Source organism: Anser cygnoides, chromosome 4 (genome assembly GCF_040182565.1).
Source record: "Anser cygnoides isolate HZ-2024a breed goose chromosome 4, Taihu_goose_T2T_genome, whole genome shotgun sequence".
NCBI lineage: Eukaryota > Metazoa > Chordata > Aves > Anseriformes > Anatidae > Anser > Anser cygnoides.
The window spans coordinates 41,491,449-41,510,932 of NC_089876.1; the positions used below are offsets into that span (position 1 = coordinate 41,491,449).

At 42.3% G+C, this 19,484-nt stretch overlaps 1 protein-coding gene across 2 annotated transcripts in view; it reads right to left on the reverse strand.

The window, feature by feature from the left end:
- The window catches only part of RNF150 (ring finger protein 150), a 121,062-nt gene that overhangs the window by 49,375 nt on the left and 52,203 nt on the right, over positions 1-19,484 (reverse strand). For both annotated transcript variants that reach the window (XM_066996690.1, XM_066996689.1), the window contains exon 2: positions 4,297-4,547. In XM_066996690.1, the coding sequence (XP_066852791.1) occupies positions 4,297-4,547 (251 nt within the window). The remainder of the gene's footprint in view (positions 1-4,296; positions 4,548-19,484) is intronic.

Sequence of the window (19,484 nt, forward strand, 5' to 3'; positions counted from 1 at the left end):
AATGAGCTATACCATCAGGATGAGGTATCAGACACATTTCCTGTACCGCAGATCAAGTTAGCAGACTTCATCATGGGAAGCATCTTCCCAAGCCCACTTCAAAGATTTCATCTCTCTCTTCAATGGCCCAAAACCCTGATGCAAAGCCATGACCACCAGTCTTCTTTCTCAGAGAACTGCTTGACCCTCCATACAATGCCTGTCATATACTAAACTAGATCCTTCCCTGGAGGTTATTGTTACCCTAACCCAGGATGCACAGGACCTTCCACAGCCCTAGTGGGACAACTTTCTGCTTTGGCTTTTGCCATCCTGCAAAAAGCATGAAGCCCACCTGGTTTCAAAATGATTTTAGAGGAAACAAGAAGCTAATGGGAAGAAACAACATGGAAGAAATCCTGCCAACAGGTCTGGACCTTAAACATCTCCCTCTTGCTGTCTTCCTATCTTGTGGTTCACTGACAACAGAAAGAGATTTTTATTTTATTTTTTTTTAAGTCTGTGTCCTGGCTGTTACAGGGCTGAGACAGCAAGTCACAGTTTGCTGAATTACCTCCAGGAATTAACCTGTCATGTAATTCCAAAGCACCTTCAATTAGGTCTGTAACCTGATGTTGCTTGATGCAAACAAGTCCCACAGTCTTTCATGGACATACTCTTGCTTTTTCAGGAGGGCTCCAGGAACATGCTGCTGAGGAAGCAGGTTGACTATGCTTTCCTTTCACAAATTCATCATCATAATATCAAAAGGGCATAACATCAGGGCAGCCACCTACTTGCTGGCCATCTTCTGAGGTTGGAAAAGAGGAGAAAAAGTTGTTTTTTTCAGCCATGTGAGTATTACTACCTACCTTTCACTTTCATATGTAACCATAGAGTTGTCTGTGCTAAAGACACTCCTAAAAATTGAACACATTAAAATCAAAATTGAAATGTAACCATATTTTCTATGACTGTAGGAAGTGTGATTGTATGGGTAGCTGACACGCTAGCTACAGGTGCACAAGCCCATAATGGAAGATAGTTTTGGAATCCACTGCAGAAATTCCCCACTAAGTTTACATCTACATGAACAGATCAGGGCATGTAGTGGGAAGCCTTGCAGAGGTGGTTCTCCGTTCACTTAAACCAAGCACCTAGCTGAAGTGAGCTGGGTCTCCCTTCTGGCGCATGAACCTGGATTTTGCACATGTGGTGAAAGAGTGATGAGTGAAGACGTACAAGGTGTGTGTCCAGGTTTCATCTCACTGGGGAATCACAAGAGGAATCCAGGAGATTCTTCAGTCTTTCCAGCTGCCTGTCTCATTAGCAGGACCTATCACTTTCTAGATGGACAATTATGTTAGCTCCTTCTGGAATTACTGCCTGATCAGCAACTTAAGCTGTGTATAAGATGGGAAGTGGACCTATAAAGGAGGGTGACCATATAGGAAAAGACAAGGAAGCAGATGTGGTTATGAGGCTTGACCAAAGGATGCACCATATTTTGCAGGAAAGCAAGACATCGTTAAAGTGGGTCAGCTTGGAAGAGGCTTGGAAGATGACTTAGGGAGAGGCTTGGAATGATCAATGAAAGATGTTCAGAAACCTTGCTCAGCAATGCCGCAACACCCCTCCTACTTGCAGATAATGACTTTTTCTGCAGATTGTATTTAGCAGTCAGCCACCCTGTCCCATTCCCTCAGCACAGAGCCAAGACTACAAATTCAGAGGAGCCTGAACTGCTCTGGGTAGCAGCCCGGCTATCAACCAGCCCCAGGAAGGGCATGATGGAGGTAAACAAAGAGGTAAGCATAGGTTCTGCTTTGACACAGAAAACACTGACCCTCAGAAGACCTTGCTTTAAAACTGTAGGATTTAAAATCATTCAGATGTCAAAATGAATTTAACCTCCTTTTTTATTTTTAAAACAGAAATCTAATAAATCACAGTTTTTTGCAGTTAGAGAGATGGGCAGTAAGTGCAGTAAGATTTATTGCACCGTGGGGTAGAAACTGATAGCACTACTTTCACTAAATAGGCCAGCTGGGTCCCTGTTCATTTGAAGCTGTTTGTACAAACATTTCAACCTCACCCATCAGATAAACTTTATCCAGAGTTTATCAAATATAAATAGAAGGAAGCATCTTTCCTAAAGTTGGCCAGCAATGAAGGTCCTTAAAACACCTGCAAGACTTTCCAGCAAGTAAGCTCAGACACATGCAAGTTAGAATGGCAAAAGCTTTTGAGCAAAATGACAAAAGAACCATGTTCTAAACTATATCCCTCAAAAGCAACAAAAAACATTTCTCTTGTATTTATCTGAATATCCAAGGACTTTGTGCTCCCATCCTTGTGCTACAAGAAAATGTGTCAAAGGAAAAAAGCAGAACTTTAGAGGAAGCAGACAGAACCCTCATGGAAAGGGCAAGAGCAAGTTGAGCTCTTCTGACAGCTACTTACATTACTCTAGTCCATAGCCAGGACTAAAAAGCTCACTAGCACAAATGGTTGAGATTTATCCGTATGTATCATACACCATTTTTCTTAACAAAAGTAAGAGCTAATTAGAGGAGATGTCAGGCAAAATCAAGTGAAGAAACTGCATAAAGAAATTCTGGTTTGCCCTGTATCGTTAATACAGCTTTGGCAAAAAATGACTAATAAATAATTGCTTAGGAAGCCTATTTTCTTATTCTTCTCCAGAACAGAATTAGTATTAATTACAAAGTTATTAAAATCTCCACACAGGACAACTGGTTGTGCACAAATTAGTCTCATTCAAACCTTGGAAAGAAAAGACTGAATAGGAAGTCTGCTTGAACACATAAACCAGTCCATTCCAAACTACCACATATTACCTGAAGAGAGCTTCTTATTTTGCTGGGTTTCATGTTTATGTATGTCTATTTACACTGCTAATCTGCCTGTACAATTACTTGATTGAAAGCACACTTACGGTACTCACGTACATAAATTAGGCACACATGTGCTTTTGCAGCCAAAGCATCTACAAATTATCACAGCCGCTACAGTCACAGTGATTCTGCTGCCAGTGATGTTCAAATTCCAGCTGGGATAGTCTCGTTCTTACTATCCAAAATTTCATGGTGTACATTTAAAAGTAAAATATATTCTTTCTGTGTGTAAATACAGAGCAGCTGCTCTCTATCTCAGAAGACGCCTGAATTTCAATGGGGGTAGTGAGGGATCCCTATACGTTCAGTATATTTTAGAGTGCAGCAGTACTTTCCTCCACAAGATGATTAACACTCTGTTTTACTTTTTTCTGCAGAGCAAGCAAGGCAGCCCTCCCCCTGCCCCAACAGGAATTTATTAAGGGTCCAGAAACATCTCTGAATTACAGCGCATTATTTTTCCTGCAGTAAAATGGTTATCTCCTCAGATTTCATACACTGATAATATTTTCTACTGTACCATTAGAACGAAATGTAGGAGCCTCAGCTTCACAGTTCTGCTGATGCCAAGATAGTTGGATCCAGCCAAGAAAAGATTAAATTTGTTATTAACATTGCTATTATTATTCATTGCTGAACAACCATAAAGATGCATGGTGCTTTATAAATCCAGAGGGTCTCAGGACCTAGCACCCATTCCCACACAATGCTGCTGACTTCTCTCCAGCTCTGTAAGTTTCTATCTCTTCTGTGGAGTGGGGGGGACACGGACAAGATGCCAAAACCAAAAAGCAAAGGTTTACTAATATTGGGCTATCACTACAGCACTTACACATTCAGGGACAATTGTCAAATGAGCAGGAACATTCCCTTTCAAGCTCAAGGCCCTTCTAAAGAAGCATGAAAATGAAAACACTTCCTGTTCTTTTAAATCTCTTCACTTACTGTGAGCCCTTGTTTCCCACACAGACATTTGCATACCACACTATATTTTTCACATAATTTTGATCTTAAGGATTGTTACTTAATTTATATACATTTCTGTCACTTGGCCGTGTGTACCAAAGGAATCCTTTTGGTAGTAAACATCATGATTCTTTCTGGCTGTTTCCCGTGTGTTTTGTGCAAGCAAAAAAAAAAAAAAACCCAACCCATAACACATACACTTTATAGTCATTAATTTCTTTCTTCCTCAGTCCTGTCTGTATTGATAGAAGTCTTGGCTTTTCCCATACACAGGCATTTTTAAATCCCCCTTCTTTTCACTATTTCTTCTTCTTTTTTTTCTTTTTCTTTTAAAACCACACTTTTATTTTCCCCAAATTTTACTTTAAAGTTATTTAAAGCTGAATCCCATGGTGAATTTTTTGGAAACAAGAGCCATTCCAGCCCTTCTTACCTGATTTCTATCTCTGGCATTTGCGTAGCGGAATCGCTGGATGTAATAGAAGACCAGCCATGCCAGCGAAATGATCATCAACACAATGAAGGAGATGGAGACGAACACCACGGAGGTCCGGCTGACGTACTTCTGCAAGTTGCGTGTCCCGATGGTTATGTACATCATCACAGTGATGTTCCTCTCCAGGAGGCTCACTATCTCTTTTCCTTTGGGTTCAGGAATCATTATTGCTACAACATCATCTAGGCCTGTCGTATAGGAGAGAGAAAAGAAACTTTAATTAGAACAGGTGAGTATAATAAAAGAAAATGGTAAGATGATGAGGCAAGTGGAAAAAAGAAAGCAAATCAGTTTCAAAAAGCTCCTTTTTCTCCTTCTGATTTTCATCCAAAGGTAAGTTGGATGAATCTGGTGAAGTTTTCAACTGGAACCAGTTACACAGTCTGTTTCTATAAACTCACCTCTGTGAGATAATTAAAACGTGTTTCACGGTTTGACAACACAGATTCCCAGTTCTGCTGAGGCTCACATAGAAGAATAGGGCTGTAACCACTGCAGAAAGGGAGATGTGTTGTAGCCAGCATCCTTCCCTCCAACACCCCATGCACTTATCATAGCCCATTTTGCACGGCCATGACTCTGACAGAGTCATAGAAGCCCCCCCAAACCCCTGCTCAGTCCAGGAACTCTTTCAATCACAGATCCCCACGTGGTGATGCTGAATGCGCCAAAGCATTGGAGTTTTCACCCAGGACCAGTGATGGGAGAAGGCTGCAGGGACAAGAGCTGAGCCCACGCTGAAAGTCAACAGCATCATTTTAATTCACAAAAAAAAAAAAGTTACTGCAGCACAGATCAGCCCCTGGCATAGTTGAGGTGGCAAACAGCCATATACATATCAGCCCCATCCAGCTGAGGTGGCAAAGGAGTGCCCATCAGTAGGATGGGGCAGGGACTTCCTACCATCCTGCTACCCCTGCTGAAGCCATAGCCTGAGAAATCAGGCCATTCAGTGATCTATCAAGCCTTGACTCCGCATCAATTTTTCTTTGTGTACAGTGCTGTTTTCGTTTTATTTGCATTACGCGGTATTGAAACTATTTTTCTTTCTTTTATGTGCCCTATATAAACAACAAATACAGTCTGAAATTCTCTGGGATGGGGCAGCTTATCAGATGTCTCTTCTGGCTTTATATATAAGCTCACTCCTTTATGGTTTAATATTAGGGATATTTTTCTTTCACTTTTAAAAAAAAAAGTATATTGTTTTTACAGCTAACCCATGTTTTGCAGTGGTCAAATCCTCAATTGTACTAAGCAGCTAAGGACAAAGAAGATATACTTTAACGTAGAAACACGCCAGAAATGATAGCATACACAATGATCGTGAACTGGAATTTAGAAAAGAAGGTACAAACTGGGGGTGTTTGAAGTCAGAGAGATGATGCTAAGGTGGGTGTTTCATCAGCTGAAATCCCAGGAGATCAGTTGGCATGTTGTAGACCCCAGTGCTACCTGCATTTTGACTGTGGCAGGAGGACAAAAAGCTGCCTGCATTGCCACACTCGCTGAGGTGGGAAGGGATTCCCTGGCCACGACCAGAGACTGCATTTCTGACAGCATCCTCCTCCAGGCTGAGACCCAATCCAGCCTCCACCAGAGCAGCACTGTGCCCCAGGTCCTGTGGTCTGGCTCAGATGTTTCTCCACCAAATCCCCCTGGGATGTATAAACCAGGTTTTCAAAGGCATTTAGGTACCAAAAGCTTGCAGGAGGAGTCTAAGAATTTCAGACTTACTGAAGTGGACAGGCGGGTGGCATTCAGTGGAAAATGCTAACTGTGCTGGAATTTCTTTCCAGTTCTGTTGGGTGCCTGGATTGCCTGGAAGTACTGAAATAGCTGTGACAGACTGTTGCTACTCACACACAAAATATGCCACAAAGCTGGGAACCAAACCCTCCTTTCTCAAGTCTTGGAGCAGAAGTGCAAATTGCACCACATTTATGATGGGAAGTCTCCTGAGAGAAATACTTCCGTGATTATGAATAGGCCGGTCAATGAACTGGGTGAAATCACTGGTTTAGCTGCGTCAAAAGAATTTTAGATAGCTGTGATAGGAAATTTAACCCTCCTGGAGATATTTGTCTGTAAAGCTTTTATCATTTTCAGATTTATTTTTTTTGGGTCTAAGTAAGGGTTCACCTTCAGCAGGGAGAATAAACCTGCCTTTGCAACACTTCTGATTATTACCAAGGGCTAATGCAAACATTACCCTAACAGCCTAGGGAGAATCTGCCAAGTCTCAAAGTGGCTGAGAAGGGCACTGATGATGTGCCATGCCAATCAATTTACTAGAGTCAATAAGATAAATTGTCTGGAGCAGTGCTTATGTTTTTCACAACTGTTCACATGCCTTATTTTGTTCTCTTTCCCTTCTTAAAGAAAAATAACAATTTCAAGTCACTCTACAAGAAAACCAAAGCAACCACCTCACACACAACCACAAAGAACCCACAGTGAAAAATCCCACAACAAAATATACTGAAATGAATTCCATCACTCCTCTCAAAAGCCACCACTCTGATCACTCACTTGTCCAGTATGGCCACCTAACATTATCTGCAGTATGGTCTGGGACACTGTATGAAAGATGTTACCTGAAAGCCCCTACAAATGGGAGAGTCAGAGAAAAATATTTCCACTAGAAAATACAGTTACTATCTTAACTGCCTACTTATCTTTAATTTAAAATGTCTTTAAAAACATGCTTTTAGTATCTTTAATTATGTCTAATACAGATGAATATAGCTCAGTATGTTTCTGGACGACCATATGTGATGGTCAAAGGCCAGATATGACATGCTTGAAGAATTGAAAAATGAAAGAAAATGAAGAATTACATTCAACTGATTATGGAATTAATATTTTTGTTATAATAAAACAAGGATCCCACAATGTCTCATCTTCTTTCTTTAATATTAAATTAATGAAAAAGAGGGAGAAAAAAATTATCATCTCCTGGATAAATTTAACCTCCTTCCTGTTCTTCACCACCTGCCCTTTCTGATCAAGCTATAGCGCAGCCTTCTGTCTTCAGCTCATGACGGAAGCATCACTGGGGTTGAATAGGAGTGCAACCACATGCCTACCTTCTCTCTCTCTCCTCCTTCCATCTCACTGCCAGGATGATCTATTGACACCTTTGGCCTAGGGCCTTTTACGAGATATTAAAAAACACAAGATACTAAGAAAGTACATGGCCAAGTGTATATGCTAAACAAAAATGCGTTTAGAAATGCAAAGTCAGAAGACAGCTATTGCAAGAGGCAAGCAGCTGCTTTTATTTATTCAAACACTTAATATATTCAAATTGCAGGCTATCTGGTTATTTTCTTGGAAAACATTACCATTTGTAATGAAGCATTCTTGGAAAAAAAATAACCAAATCAGCAACAAATAATAATCTGGATGGTATTTTTTTTTAGCCCTTTAGTGAGTTCATGATAATTTCTCCAAGGCATTATAGAGAGTGTTATTTGATCAATCAAGCCATTAATCTAATTTTTTAATCTCAAATATGACCAATATTGTGGAAAAAAAAAAGAGAGAGAGAAAGTAATTTATCTCCTTTTCTTCCCTCACATAACAAAATGTCTGTACCACCTTGGTTTCAGTATCTAATGACACATGGGATGCTCCGACATAGAGGAAAACTACACATATTAAAGAGAAGAAATAATGTTAGAGATGCATTTCTATGCCCATGTACGCATTTATTCAACGGACTTCAGAAAAGAAAAAGTAGCTGGTAATATGTGCTAATGCTTCTCTTGTGAGTTAAATGCTAACTATGCCTTTCATTGCACACATCCACAATGGTAACTACACTTTGTGGCACTCGTTACCTAACGCATTTCTTTTCTTTTTCTGGCCAAGATTAATGCAGAGGTCGAAATTAATTTTTAAATAGTTGTCAGGATGAATCAGAGGTTCATGAACCAGAGGTATTGAGGCTGTAGTGAATGGATTTTCTTCTTCTTTGGCTTAAGAAACATTAAACATATCAATGCTCTCTCCTTACGTGCCAATAACAAAACAAATAAAATAGAACTTGCCAGCATTTGGGATGTTTTAACTCACCTCAACTTGCTGAAGCACATTCACCTAACCAAATGTTTCTGGCTGGAGAAAATGTGCAGCTATTCGGGTTCCATGCTCAGAACCCCATGGCACTCGGCAGGACCACTGTTGGCACGATATCCGTGGGGGTCTGACGGGCCTGGGCACTGCTGGCTCCACAGGGACGGTGCTGAAGTGCCATGTACAGGCTCAGCTTGTTTCCCTGTCACCGGGACAAACTGGTAACCCTGTGACTAATCCATCAATGGCAGAACAGCCCTACCAAGCTGTGTCTGCTTTGTTCACTTAACAAGAGTTGCTCTGGCAATGACACTGAATCACCCAGGCACTACACCATCCTGCTTGGCTCATCCTGAACTCTTCCTCACCCCAGCCTGCAGGCCAAGGAGAACCAGCTTGCCATGGCCCAACGACAGGAGGAACCGCACAGCGAGGAGAGAGGGAGAGGGAGCCTGCAGCACGCTCCAGCCATCCTCTGCCACCTGCACATGGCGGTGCACAGCAGAGTAGCAAGGCAGCGATCAAGTCAGACAGCACTTTCAATGGCAAGATGTGCAGTTAAGAAAAATACCTGGAAGAGCCTTTCCAAACCTTCTTCTTCCCCACAGCACTTGGCTGTGAAGTACAGTTCAGCTGGGATGCTCTTTATGCCAAGTTGCAAACTTTTTCAAGTGTAAGAATCTATTCAGTGGTGACAGGGGGAAAAGAAAGACCTCAGTTCTGTAACAGTGGCTTCTGTAGCACCTCCATCTCAAGAAATGAACAGATTTTATTGCCAGAAGATGCACGTAAGATTTTCTACCTTGGCCACAGGCTTTGCTGACAAACCTATGACATTTCTTGATTCTGTTCTGGGGCTTCAGGGTGATACCAAAACCAGTCCTCTAGTCGCCTAATTAGCAGTCAGGCCCAGCTGTGGACGGGTGCTTCTTTAATGCTTTGTCAAGTTTTGACTGAAGCTCTGAAAAGTGGTATGTTTCTGACACATCCTGGAAGATATAATTCTTCACGCTTGGCAACAGCCAGAAGTCAGTTAGAAAAGTAATTAATTGAGTTATTTGAATAGAATTCCAATTTGGGAGGGACATAGGTCTTCTCCAAGATATCCTATCAATATGCAAATATGGGTTTCTCTTTATGTTGTACACCAAATTTTAAATATCTAAATACTGAAGTATTTCCTTTCACAGATTTTGTACCTGCAAACCTAAACAAGGTGACAGCCTGGAAGTGCCCAGCTCTGGAGCACCCTCCCAGGGCTCAGCAAAGGGTCTGGGGGTCCTGGCAGCCCCATGCAGCTCGAGCCACTTCAGCCATCGTGCTTCCAGCGAGCTCAGCAGCACTTGCTCTCTGCTCCAGGACTTCATGTGCTGCCAGCCTTGTGCTTGCTTTCCTGCCATGCCCCTGCTGCCGGCAGCGTCTGTGTGAATGGATTTTACGATACGATCTGGATTATGTGTAACATTTTAAAGCAAAGCATGGACTTTATGTTTTAAAGAATAATATTGTTTTTTTTCTCCAGAACAATAAACAGCTCAGCTTAGTATCAAAGAGAATGAGTAGGAACCCATGGTAACATTGCTGTAGTTGTGACTGTCTGAGCATATAACCAAGACTGGTCTGTTGGACTAGTAGAAGACACTACCTTTTGCTACTGACTTTGTTCTCGTTGAAAATAACATTGCTTTATAATCTTGTTTCGTTTCTTCACAGTTAAATTACACAGGAAATAGTATACAGGTTAATCAGATGGCATTTCAATGGAATGTTAACACTAAATAAATTTTACTAATATTTTCATAGTTGCAACAAGAGTAACAAGTCTCAGAGACCATCCAATGAGAATTCAATCTTAGCTCTTCTGTTTTTTATGGTACGATTATAAGTTGACCAGAATATCAGCTGATCCTTGTTTTCATTTTCCTTTAAAAATAAACATAGGCTGGAATTACATTTTTGTCAGCTCAAAAATTACTTTTGGAAACCAAAGCAATATTTTTGGGGAAAAAAAAACTCATTTCTGAGCTTCAGCTGTTTCAGAAAAGCAGCAGCACAGATACCATTTAGACAATGTCCTGGAATTTTACGAAGGCAAACCGTAAAGCATTACCTATAAGAAATCAAACTGGGTAAAAGGATAATTCCCTGCAGGAACTCTCTTTTATGGGACATTCAAGGCATTGGTCTCTGATTGAAGTATCAGAAAATGGGACTACAGAAAAAAATGGCAAAGAGAAGAGCAAGACGCAGTAAGTAACAGTAATATCCAGGCAATACATCGTATATCATAGGCGGAATGACTACAAACTATGATCTACGACCTCTTGCATAAAGCTCTCTCAGTGCCAGAGGACTAGAAAGGACACCAATTTCTAATGAGGTTTCATAACAGAAATGGACAACTACAGACCAAGTACTGCAAAGTTATTCAGTGAGGTTTCTCAGCAAAGACTCTTAAAGAAGAAAGGCATCTCTGAATAAAATGGGAAGGCCCTCACACGCAAAAATAAGGGGTTAAAAGACAGTGTCTTGGTGTTGCAAAATGGAGAGCTACCAAATAGCAGAGACACCCAGGAACCACATATTGCTGGAGGCTGGGGAGACAGGACTAAACGTTCACCCTGCTTATACTCTTCTCCAGGCAGCTACTGTTTTCTTTTATTAGGAACAGGACCATGGGCCAGGTGGGCCTTTGGTCTTAACCAGTAGATGTGCTTTTATGTTAACTGGGCACTGAAATTTACATCTCCCTTGGACAGAAGAAAGATTAACTCAAGTCTTGAAACCGAAACTACATGCCCAAAGCCAGAGGTCTGATTAAGCCAAGAGGCCCCTCCGAGTGGGGAAGGCATACCTGTTTCTGCGGCCAGGGATGAACGGGAAAAGGACTGGGGCTGAGGCAGTCGGTGCCTCTTGCTTCTCAAAGCCCCAGCTGGGGCCAGACGCTGGGAAAAGGGTGTGTTTCAGGTATGGAAGCAGTGGGGTGGGCTGGCAGCTGGGCACCACGTGTGAGCATTAAGTGTTAAGCTGCTGCCAGGGTGCAGGAATGCCAGAGCGAAGCAGAGGGAAGCAGCAGCAAGGCAGGACACACCCGCTGGCCTGGGGCTGCATCACGCCTTATGCTGCATGCTCCCCCATTTTGGTGGACAGGTATGAAAACACGAGTTTTCACCCTATGCTCTATTTTCCTAATTACTCTAGAGCCTTTGCTTTGCAGTGACGTGGGTGCTTTCATCTCCTCCCGCCCCCATTTCTATGTTGGTTTCCTACCTCTCCGTTTAAAAGCAGACGGATATTTCCTTCAACTTATCCTCTGCCTCACTTCCTGCTTCTTCTTGGCACCGCTGGGGCCCTCCTTGGTCCCTCGCCCATCTCCCGAAATATTTAACTGTAAATCAGGGCTCCTTATAAGGCTAAGGAAAAGGCAGCGCCCGCTGGAAAGAGGAGTGACACCTTTTCCCTCCAGCCTTTTCCTTTTCCCTGTTTTCAGAAGAAGGAAGTTTGACACAAACTCCTCTTTTTTTCCTTAGACAATCTTGTCACGAATCACTTTTCTCTGCAGAAGTACAAGTACCTAACAGGATAGTTAAGTGACCTGTAAAGACAAAAGACCTGCCGATGTTAATGACTGGCTACAGTATTTAAATAACTGATAGGAAAGTTTTCTCTTTCATCCTGAGGTGAACAACAATAACCTCCAGCAGAGCTGCTCTCGCTTCATTTCTTTTGATGCTAAAACCAGGAGAGGCAAGATGCTTCTGGCTGTGATCTTCCCAGCAAAAAGCAGTCGCAGCCACTGTTTATTACTGTTTAGGGACAAAGAAATTTCTGTTCATGTTTTTGTAATCAATGCTGATCTTGCCAAGGCTGTAAGAGCTCAGAATATATTGACTTCCTCTAATTTTATGCAGAAACTGCAGCAAAGGAAAAAGAAGTAAAGAGCTATAAAACTCAAAACTCAAATCAAACTCAGCATGATAGTTGCATTTTTCCTGGGCTCAGTTCCCACAGCATCAGCTCATCAGTCTGCTGAACTAACCAACGCTAATGAATCAACGTGTTGTTATTTATTCACACTTAATTACAGAAAATGGGTGGTTCTCTGAGAGGTTTCCCCAGACCCCAGCCCAAATCAAGGCACATGCTTTCAAGACTTCGCTATCATGGCCAGGAAAGTGTTTCATTATAGCTGCTAATCATTTGTACTGAAGATGTCTCTAGAAATCCCCGTTGTTTTCCAAACAATGTATAGCTTTAATGACACATGTCACTTGCTATAAGTTCCCTGTTCTGGGACTTGCCTTGCAATGCTTTGTGATTTTTTCATGTGCAAGGTGGCCAGACAGAATCCTTCAGGCAAGGTCTTACAGCTAGGATAGGCTCCAACTCATAGCAAAACACGCTACAGGGATAATTTATTAGCAAAACACAACCTTTTCAGGGTTGTTGCAAAACACGCCCACTACCAAAGCAGAATCTGCTTTGCTATCTCCGGTGGAATTACGCCAAAAGCAAATATGTCTTAAATAGCATCTGAAGTAGTCAGGCTGGAGTGCAGTGCAAACACAAGCCAGTCACTGTGCCTGGCGCTCTTAGAGCAGGTATAAATATACAGATGGGGAAGCTACAGCAAACACATTCAGTGACTTGACAAAGGCTCACTGAAGATAAGCGCAGAGCATCTAAATCCCAGCCACATCCCTGACACTCTGCCAGGAAGGAAAGACGAGTTAGCAGAACAGCTGGAGCTGCTCCCATCCTCCTGGGCACAGCCCTGCCTGCCCCTTCTGCCCTCTCCTCCAACAGCAGGGCACTTCGGCAAGAGCTGCTGGATGCTGCCATTGTCCTGCCCCTTCATGGGGACACGCATGCTGAGTTTGTTGCTGTACCCTGCATTTGTGACCGCTCAAGGCCACATCACGCTGCACAGGGACGTGCCTGCAGCTGGGAGGGGTGTGAGTTGGTGAAACATGGCAAGAAGCACAGCTTCCCGCTGCAAACAGTCGGCCAAGCCACCTCCAGCACAGCTAGCTGCAGCACAGACCTGGAACTCCTTCCGAACTTTAACCCCATACCTTGACAGTACGTGAGCACATTCAGTAAAAAATGAAACCTATGGGCATGCAAAGATCCGTGGAGTACTGAGATAAAATGGGGGAAACAAATTAACGGTGCTGGAAGTAACTGGAGCTGCTGATAGCATAATTAACTGATCTATGTGGAATTATGTCCTGCTAACAGAGTTACGTTCTGCTTGTGCTTTGCGAAATTCATGAGCAAAGACTATTGAAAACACATGTAAAATTGGGAAAAAAACAAGAGACTATACACAGACAAAAGTAGCCATTACTATGCAGATTAATAACAGCTTTTCTTCTAAATTTAGAGACAGAATCAGTGATTTTTTTGATGCAGTGACAAATCCTGCTCATTTACTCCTAACATCAGAGAGGTTAAAAAAAATTACTACTGCCATATGCAAAATAAACAAAATTTGACCCTGGAGAGTAAAATATTAGAAACTTTCTAAACCATTAAAAAGAGGAAAAGAGAGAGAGGGAAAAAGGGGGAAGGAAGGGGGGAGAAGGAGAGAGACATGTCTGCAAAAAAATCTCATTTCAGCTGAAATGCCTGAGTTCTAAAATGATGTTTCAAGCAATTTTAACATGTCTGAAAATACCTCTTAAGTCCATGAGGCCTCATCTACAACTCTGGCTGAAAATTATTCATTATAGGAAATAGATGGGGGGACCAGATGAGTGTTTTTTAATCACAGTCTCTCATCACTGGTGCACATGACCAGGACTACATCAGCTCCTAGTTGAAGTCCAGCACATCTTCTGTCTGCACTGCCAAACCTGACCATCGGAGCAGCTTTACAGGATGCCCCTCCTTCTCCAGAGAAGACAAAATTTCACAAAAGCAGCCCTCAGACTCCCTTGCCTACTAATCCAACACAGAAAACCCCCAAGTCAAGAGACTGAAACAACTCTGATTGAAGCCACATGCTACAGCTCTGTTGGCTCCAAGTGGGCTGGAGCTGTTTGCCATTTTAAAAGCACAGGTGACTGAAAGAGTAAAGAGCTAGAAAACAACACTGTAAATTTGGTGTGGTTTTGAGCATCGCTGCTGGGCAAGTTCCAGTTCAAGTGACCCCTAATCAGCTGGGCAAGGAGCAGGTTTGTAGCAGCAATCCTGGAACTTTGTGAAATTGCCGCAGGGGATTTTCTCTCTCCTTACTCAGATAAAAGTTCCCCAGAGGTGTAAAAGCACTAACTGCTTTTATCACTCTGTGCAGGGTGATGGGATTAAAAATAACTGGTAAGAACAGTGAATGAAAATGGAGCAGAAGAACAAAACTTTGGAAATGACTGGTAAAAGTGGAACAAAAGGACAAATAAGCCAAATCTGAGCCAGACTATCGTTGACACATTGCCAAAACCTCCAAAAGCAGTTGAACATCCCTCAGTATCACTGGATTTTTACGGGAGTTTTGTAGACTTCTGTGATAGGAGCCCTTAGTCATCTCTTTGACTGAGCCCCGTCTCACTCATTCGCTCCTCATATGGAAGCCATTCCATACCTTCGAACATACTTTTCCATATAGGGGATGGATAGGTTTGATTTATAGTGGCAGGTTTGCCAACACTTTTTCTAGTTGCTGCCATCTCAAAGACAAACTTTCCCAGGAAGAAAAAGTCTTCAGTCATTATGCTCAGTGTAAGTCACAGCCACAAGCCTGAGCCTTCATCTTTGTCACCTCATGTTAGTGTCACTGGGATGACCGGTGCCACAAGTCTTTGAGCCTTCTGCAAAGGCGGGAGTCTAGCTTTCATGTAGAATTAGCCCACATTTGTTTTTAATCACTGTCAACAAAATCATTCTGAAAACTACAAAGTAACATTGAGGCTGCCTTATTTCTCAGTTCAAGTACTCCTTCCCCACCCTTGGCCAAACATGTGCTCCTAGGGACCTAGTAAGTTTGACATGGGACCTGCAGGGTGACCTTCCTGCAGGCCAGCTGAGGGAGGCAGACCGGCAGGGCACCAGGTACCACGTCAGGCCCCCCTGTGCGCTGTGCCCTGTCGAATCTTAGCTCACTGGGCTGCTGTGACTCCAGACACTTCCCAAAACACCAGCTGTATTGCACTGCTGATGTGGCAGCCGGTGCACTCTCCCTGAGTGAATCTCCTGAAGGCTGGACAGAAGTTGAAAAACCCCTCAGAGTTCAATATTACCACGGAGGAAGATCTCCTCTCAGACCCTGTGTTGACGCCATGGGTGGCAAGGAGCCACGCTGAGAAAGGACCCCAACAAGGAGCCAGCTGCAAGTCCTCATGCCAGCAAGGCAGACTCCCGGCACCATACCTCTTCCAGGTCTGTAGCGAACGGGAAAGAAGTCACCCTGTGTGTACCGAGGGAAGCAGAGCAGAGGACGGAAAGGAGGGGAAACGTGCAATGCTGTCAGCTGCCTCGCTTGAAATGTCTTTTGACACAGTCTCTGGTTTCTCCACTGGTCCCAGGCCAGTCAAGGCCATAAACCAATTAGTGGGGAATTTGTAACCTCTGGCTGTTTATGAGCTATTAAAATAAGTCTGCAAATTTTTGGATTAAGTAAACAAACAAAAATCAAACAAACACCTCAAAATAGAGAGGGACATGTCTTATTTTGTTTTACGTCAGATAGAAACAAGAATAATAAAGTCTGCCTTGTTTTTGCTGGAGAGATCTTGTTTGCTCGAGAGCCTTGCAAAAGAAACCTGCCACCCTGCTGAATCTTTGGACCTTTCTTTTTGGGTGTTATGATTAAAGGCCTCTTAAAACAAGGGACCTGTTCCATATACTGAAATCAGAAAGGTAGAACTAGTAAATGTAAGACAAAAATCATGGCAAAGACATATTATTCAGGCTGAATGAAATTCACATCCCTTCTCAAGAAATCAATTTTTATTTCATTAGTCCCCTTAATACCATTAGTTTTGCAATTCTCCAGCTGTCCATACAATCCCTTTGGTAAACACCACTTAAAATGTCTAATGTAAAAAGGAAAAAAAAATCAAGCAGAAGATAAATGTTAGGTCTTTCCTGCATTACGAACAGGCATAAGCTTAAATAAAATTGGATTTCGAATTGATATAGTTAAATTCTCTAGGGCAAACCAGTTTAAACTCATTTGTAAGAATATCAACTTCTGAGAATGTAAGACTACAACAAACTTCCAGTGCTGCTTCATACATCAGGGATAAAGTCTCACAGGCAACAAACTCCATTTTTAACTATGGTATCGGGGTTTTCTAAAGACAAAATTCATTTGGTTTGGTTTACATGATAAAAAAGACAGAACAAGAATAGAGAAGTAATTGAGAACAACTGACACAAAAGTGAGAACAAGACATCTAAAAACATCGATGGGGGAAGGGGATGTTTGCTTAAATGGACTCCTAGATTATTTTTACTGGTTGTTGTTTGTTTATTCCTACCCCAACTAAACTATCTGGAAGTTGCTAATACTTCTCTGACTGATTCAACTGCCAGCTCTGTAGTCTAGCATAGGGCTGATTTAACCATGTCTGTGTCTGTTCAATCTAAATAAGTAACCAACCCGAGCCCTGCCTCACATAGCCAAAGAACACGAAGCAGCAGCTAAAACTCTCTGCTTACCACCTTGTCTGCTGAGCTCTCTCTGTGCTAGTCTTTAGCAGTACATTGATGAGTTGAACTAAATTGTCTGGCGCCACGGATTCTGCTTTTCTGCATTTGACCCTGTCTAGAAACGATCTTCTGATTCCACCAGAAGGCTGGATGTCATTCCCTGTAGCTGTAACACTGTGATCTTCTCTAGTGGCTGTAATGTAGCGGGTAAACTTTATCAGCTTAGAGTAGGGCAAGGTGTCCAAGTCACAGGGAAAGTCAACAGCAGATCTGGGAACACGGCTCTGGCTTCCCAGCTCACCCACGTGCAGGTCTGCGAGTCCCCCTTTCTGGTTCCACATAAGTACATGGCTGAGCAGCCCAACCTACAAAGGACTTACACTGCAAAATAAGGAACATTTTCTGATACCTCAGCTCCTGCGTTTACCTTGTATAATTCCCAGAACATAGCTATCAATGTTCCTGAGGAAAACCCAGCCCAGCCACAAGCCACGCAGAGCTTGTTTCTTATAGGAAACAGCGTAACAAAGCAGACTGAATGCAGGGGAAATGTGCCACAGCTCACCTGATGGTCTAGGCGATACACACTGCCAGCAACCAAGGTGGTGTTTCTAGGAACCAGGAAGCCAGGGTAGGCAAACAATTGAGAGGGGGGAAAATAGAAATAGAAAAAAACAATAACAAAAAAATAGGTTGAAACATGGAAAGCAGTTATTCTGACTGGACAGCCAACCAAAAAAATAAAAGCACCACGTCAGGATGGAGTTCAAGGGTAACCTTGTGGCAAAGAAGTATGATCCTGGGATTTATAAACAGGAAATAGTAAGCAGAAGCAAAGAGCCACTGAGAGTAAAGTAAGAATAATGTGACTGTTCACAGCTGCAGGGAAGGCGTCTCAGGGAGGCCTGGAGCATGTGAGAGCTCCGTTTATTGAAAACAGGACCAGGAGGTGACTTGATTATATGTACCCATTAACATATCTGTGCACGTGCCCTCAGTGACAGAAAATAATGGGTAGCAATAGGGCCTTTGTCTACCCAGAAAAAAGGCTTAGAGTCAACAGCTGGAGTCTTAAGGCGTGCTTTTCAAATCATAAATAAATCACAAAATGTTCAACTGTGAGAGTGATTAAACAGGGAGAAATGATTTATTTATTTACTGAGCATGTCCTCTGAGCTGAATAATGTATTCAGTTAGTACAGGAGAAACTGACTGCAACTTGATGATCTGTACTAAACAGATCAGATTATAAAAATCTAAAAATTCCTTTGTAATTTTTTAAATGTGCACCCCAGCTTCTCAGAAGGTTCGCAACCTTGGAGTGGTAAGCTTATCAGGTCTAGTTTCAAATGCAATCAGCTACTATAAGAAGAAAATTTGACAAAATATGAACACTACTGGGTTTCTCTTCCCATGGACAAAAGTCCAAGGAAGCGTTCAGGAAGTACTTGGATTCAGGACAGTCACCGACATCTGCCATTGGAACTGTAACCCCAATTGCTTTCAGGCTTAAAGTAACCTGAGAGCTGAAATGAGGCTATTTGATAGGAAGTTAAAGTTCACCAAAGATTGCCATTCTCATGCAGCAGTCTCACTACAGAATTCCTTAATACTGATAGAGCTGGTCTTCCTTGGCTCCGGAGGCAAGACAAGCAGCGTGCTACCAAACACGTACACCCTCTTGTAAGGTGATGTTCCAACTCCCGCACAGAGCAGAAATCCTGATTCAGAACAAGAAACAAAACAAACAAAAACAAACTGAAAAGAGAAAAAACTCTACAACTGAAATACAGGAGAAGTGTTTTTTCAGGCTTGAACTAGACAAATGAACCATGTGAACTGGGGAATAGTTGGCAGTGGTAACAAAACCTCAAGCTCTGCAAGATACACCCGCCCTTAGCTAAAACTACACATCAGGCCTGAAAATGTTTGGAATAAGCAGGCCTCCTCACAGGAGAAAAAAGAAAAACAACCCTCAACAGCATGTGAAAGTCTAAATGTCTCAGAGAAAAATATTTATCCTTCTATAGAGGCAAAATGTTTCTCTATCCTGATTTCACGTGGAGAAAGTTGTGGGAATTCTTTCCAATGCAATACAGAGAAACAATTATGCTCTGGGACCTTATGCTTATTAAATTTACATGGAGCTTGCATACACAGCTTCTTTTAAAAATCTTTATAATGCACACCTTGCTATGACAGTAATATAAACATCTCAAAAGCACACTTATAATACATGAAAAGCAAACACCTTAGAAACCTTGTTTTCCCCCATTACAACCAGGGAAGAAAGCTATGTATTACCATTCAGAAGTCAGGCACCTTTACCCCACAATGAAATGAAAGTTAAATCCCCCGTTGGCTTATAATGATGCAGGATCAGACCTTTAGTA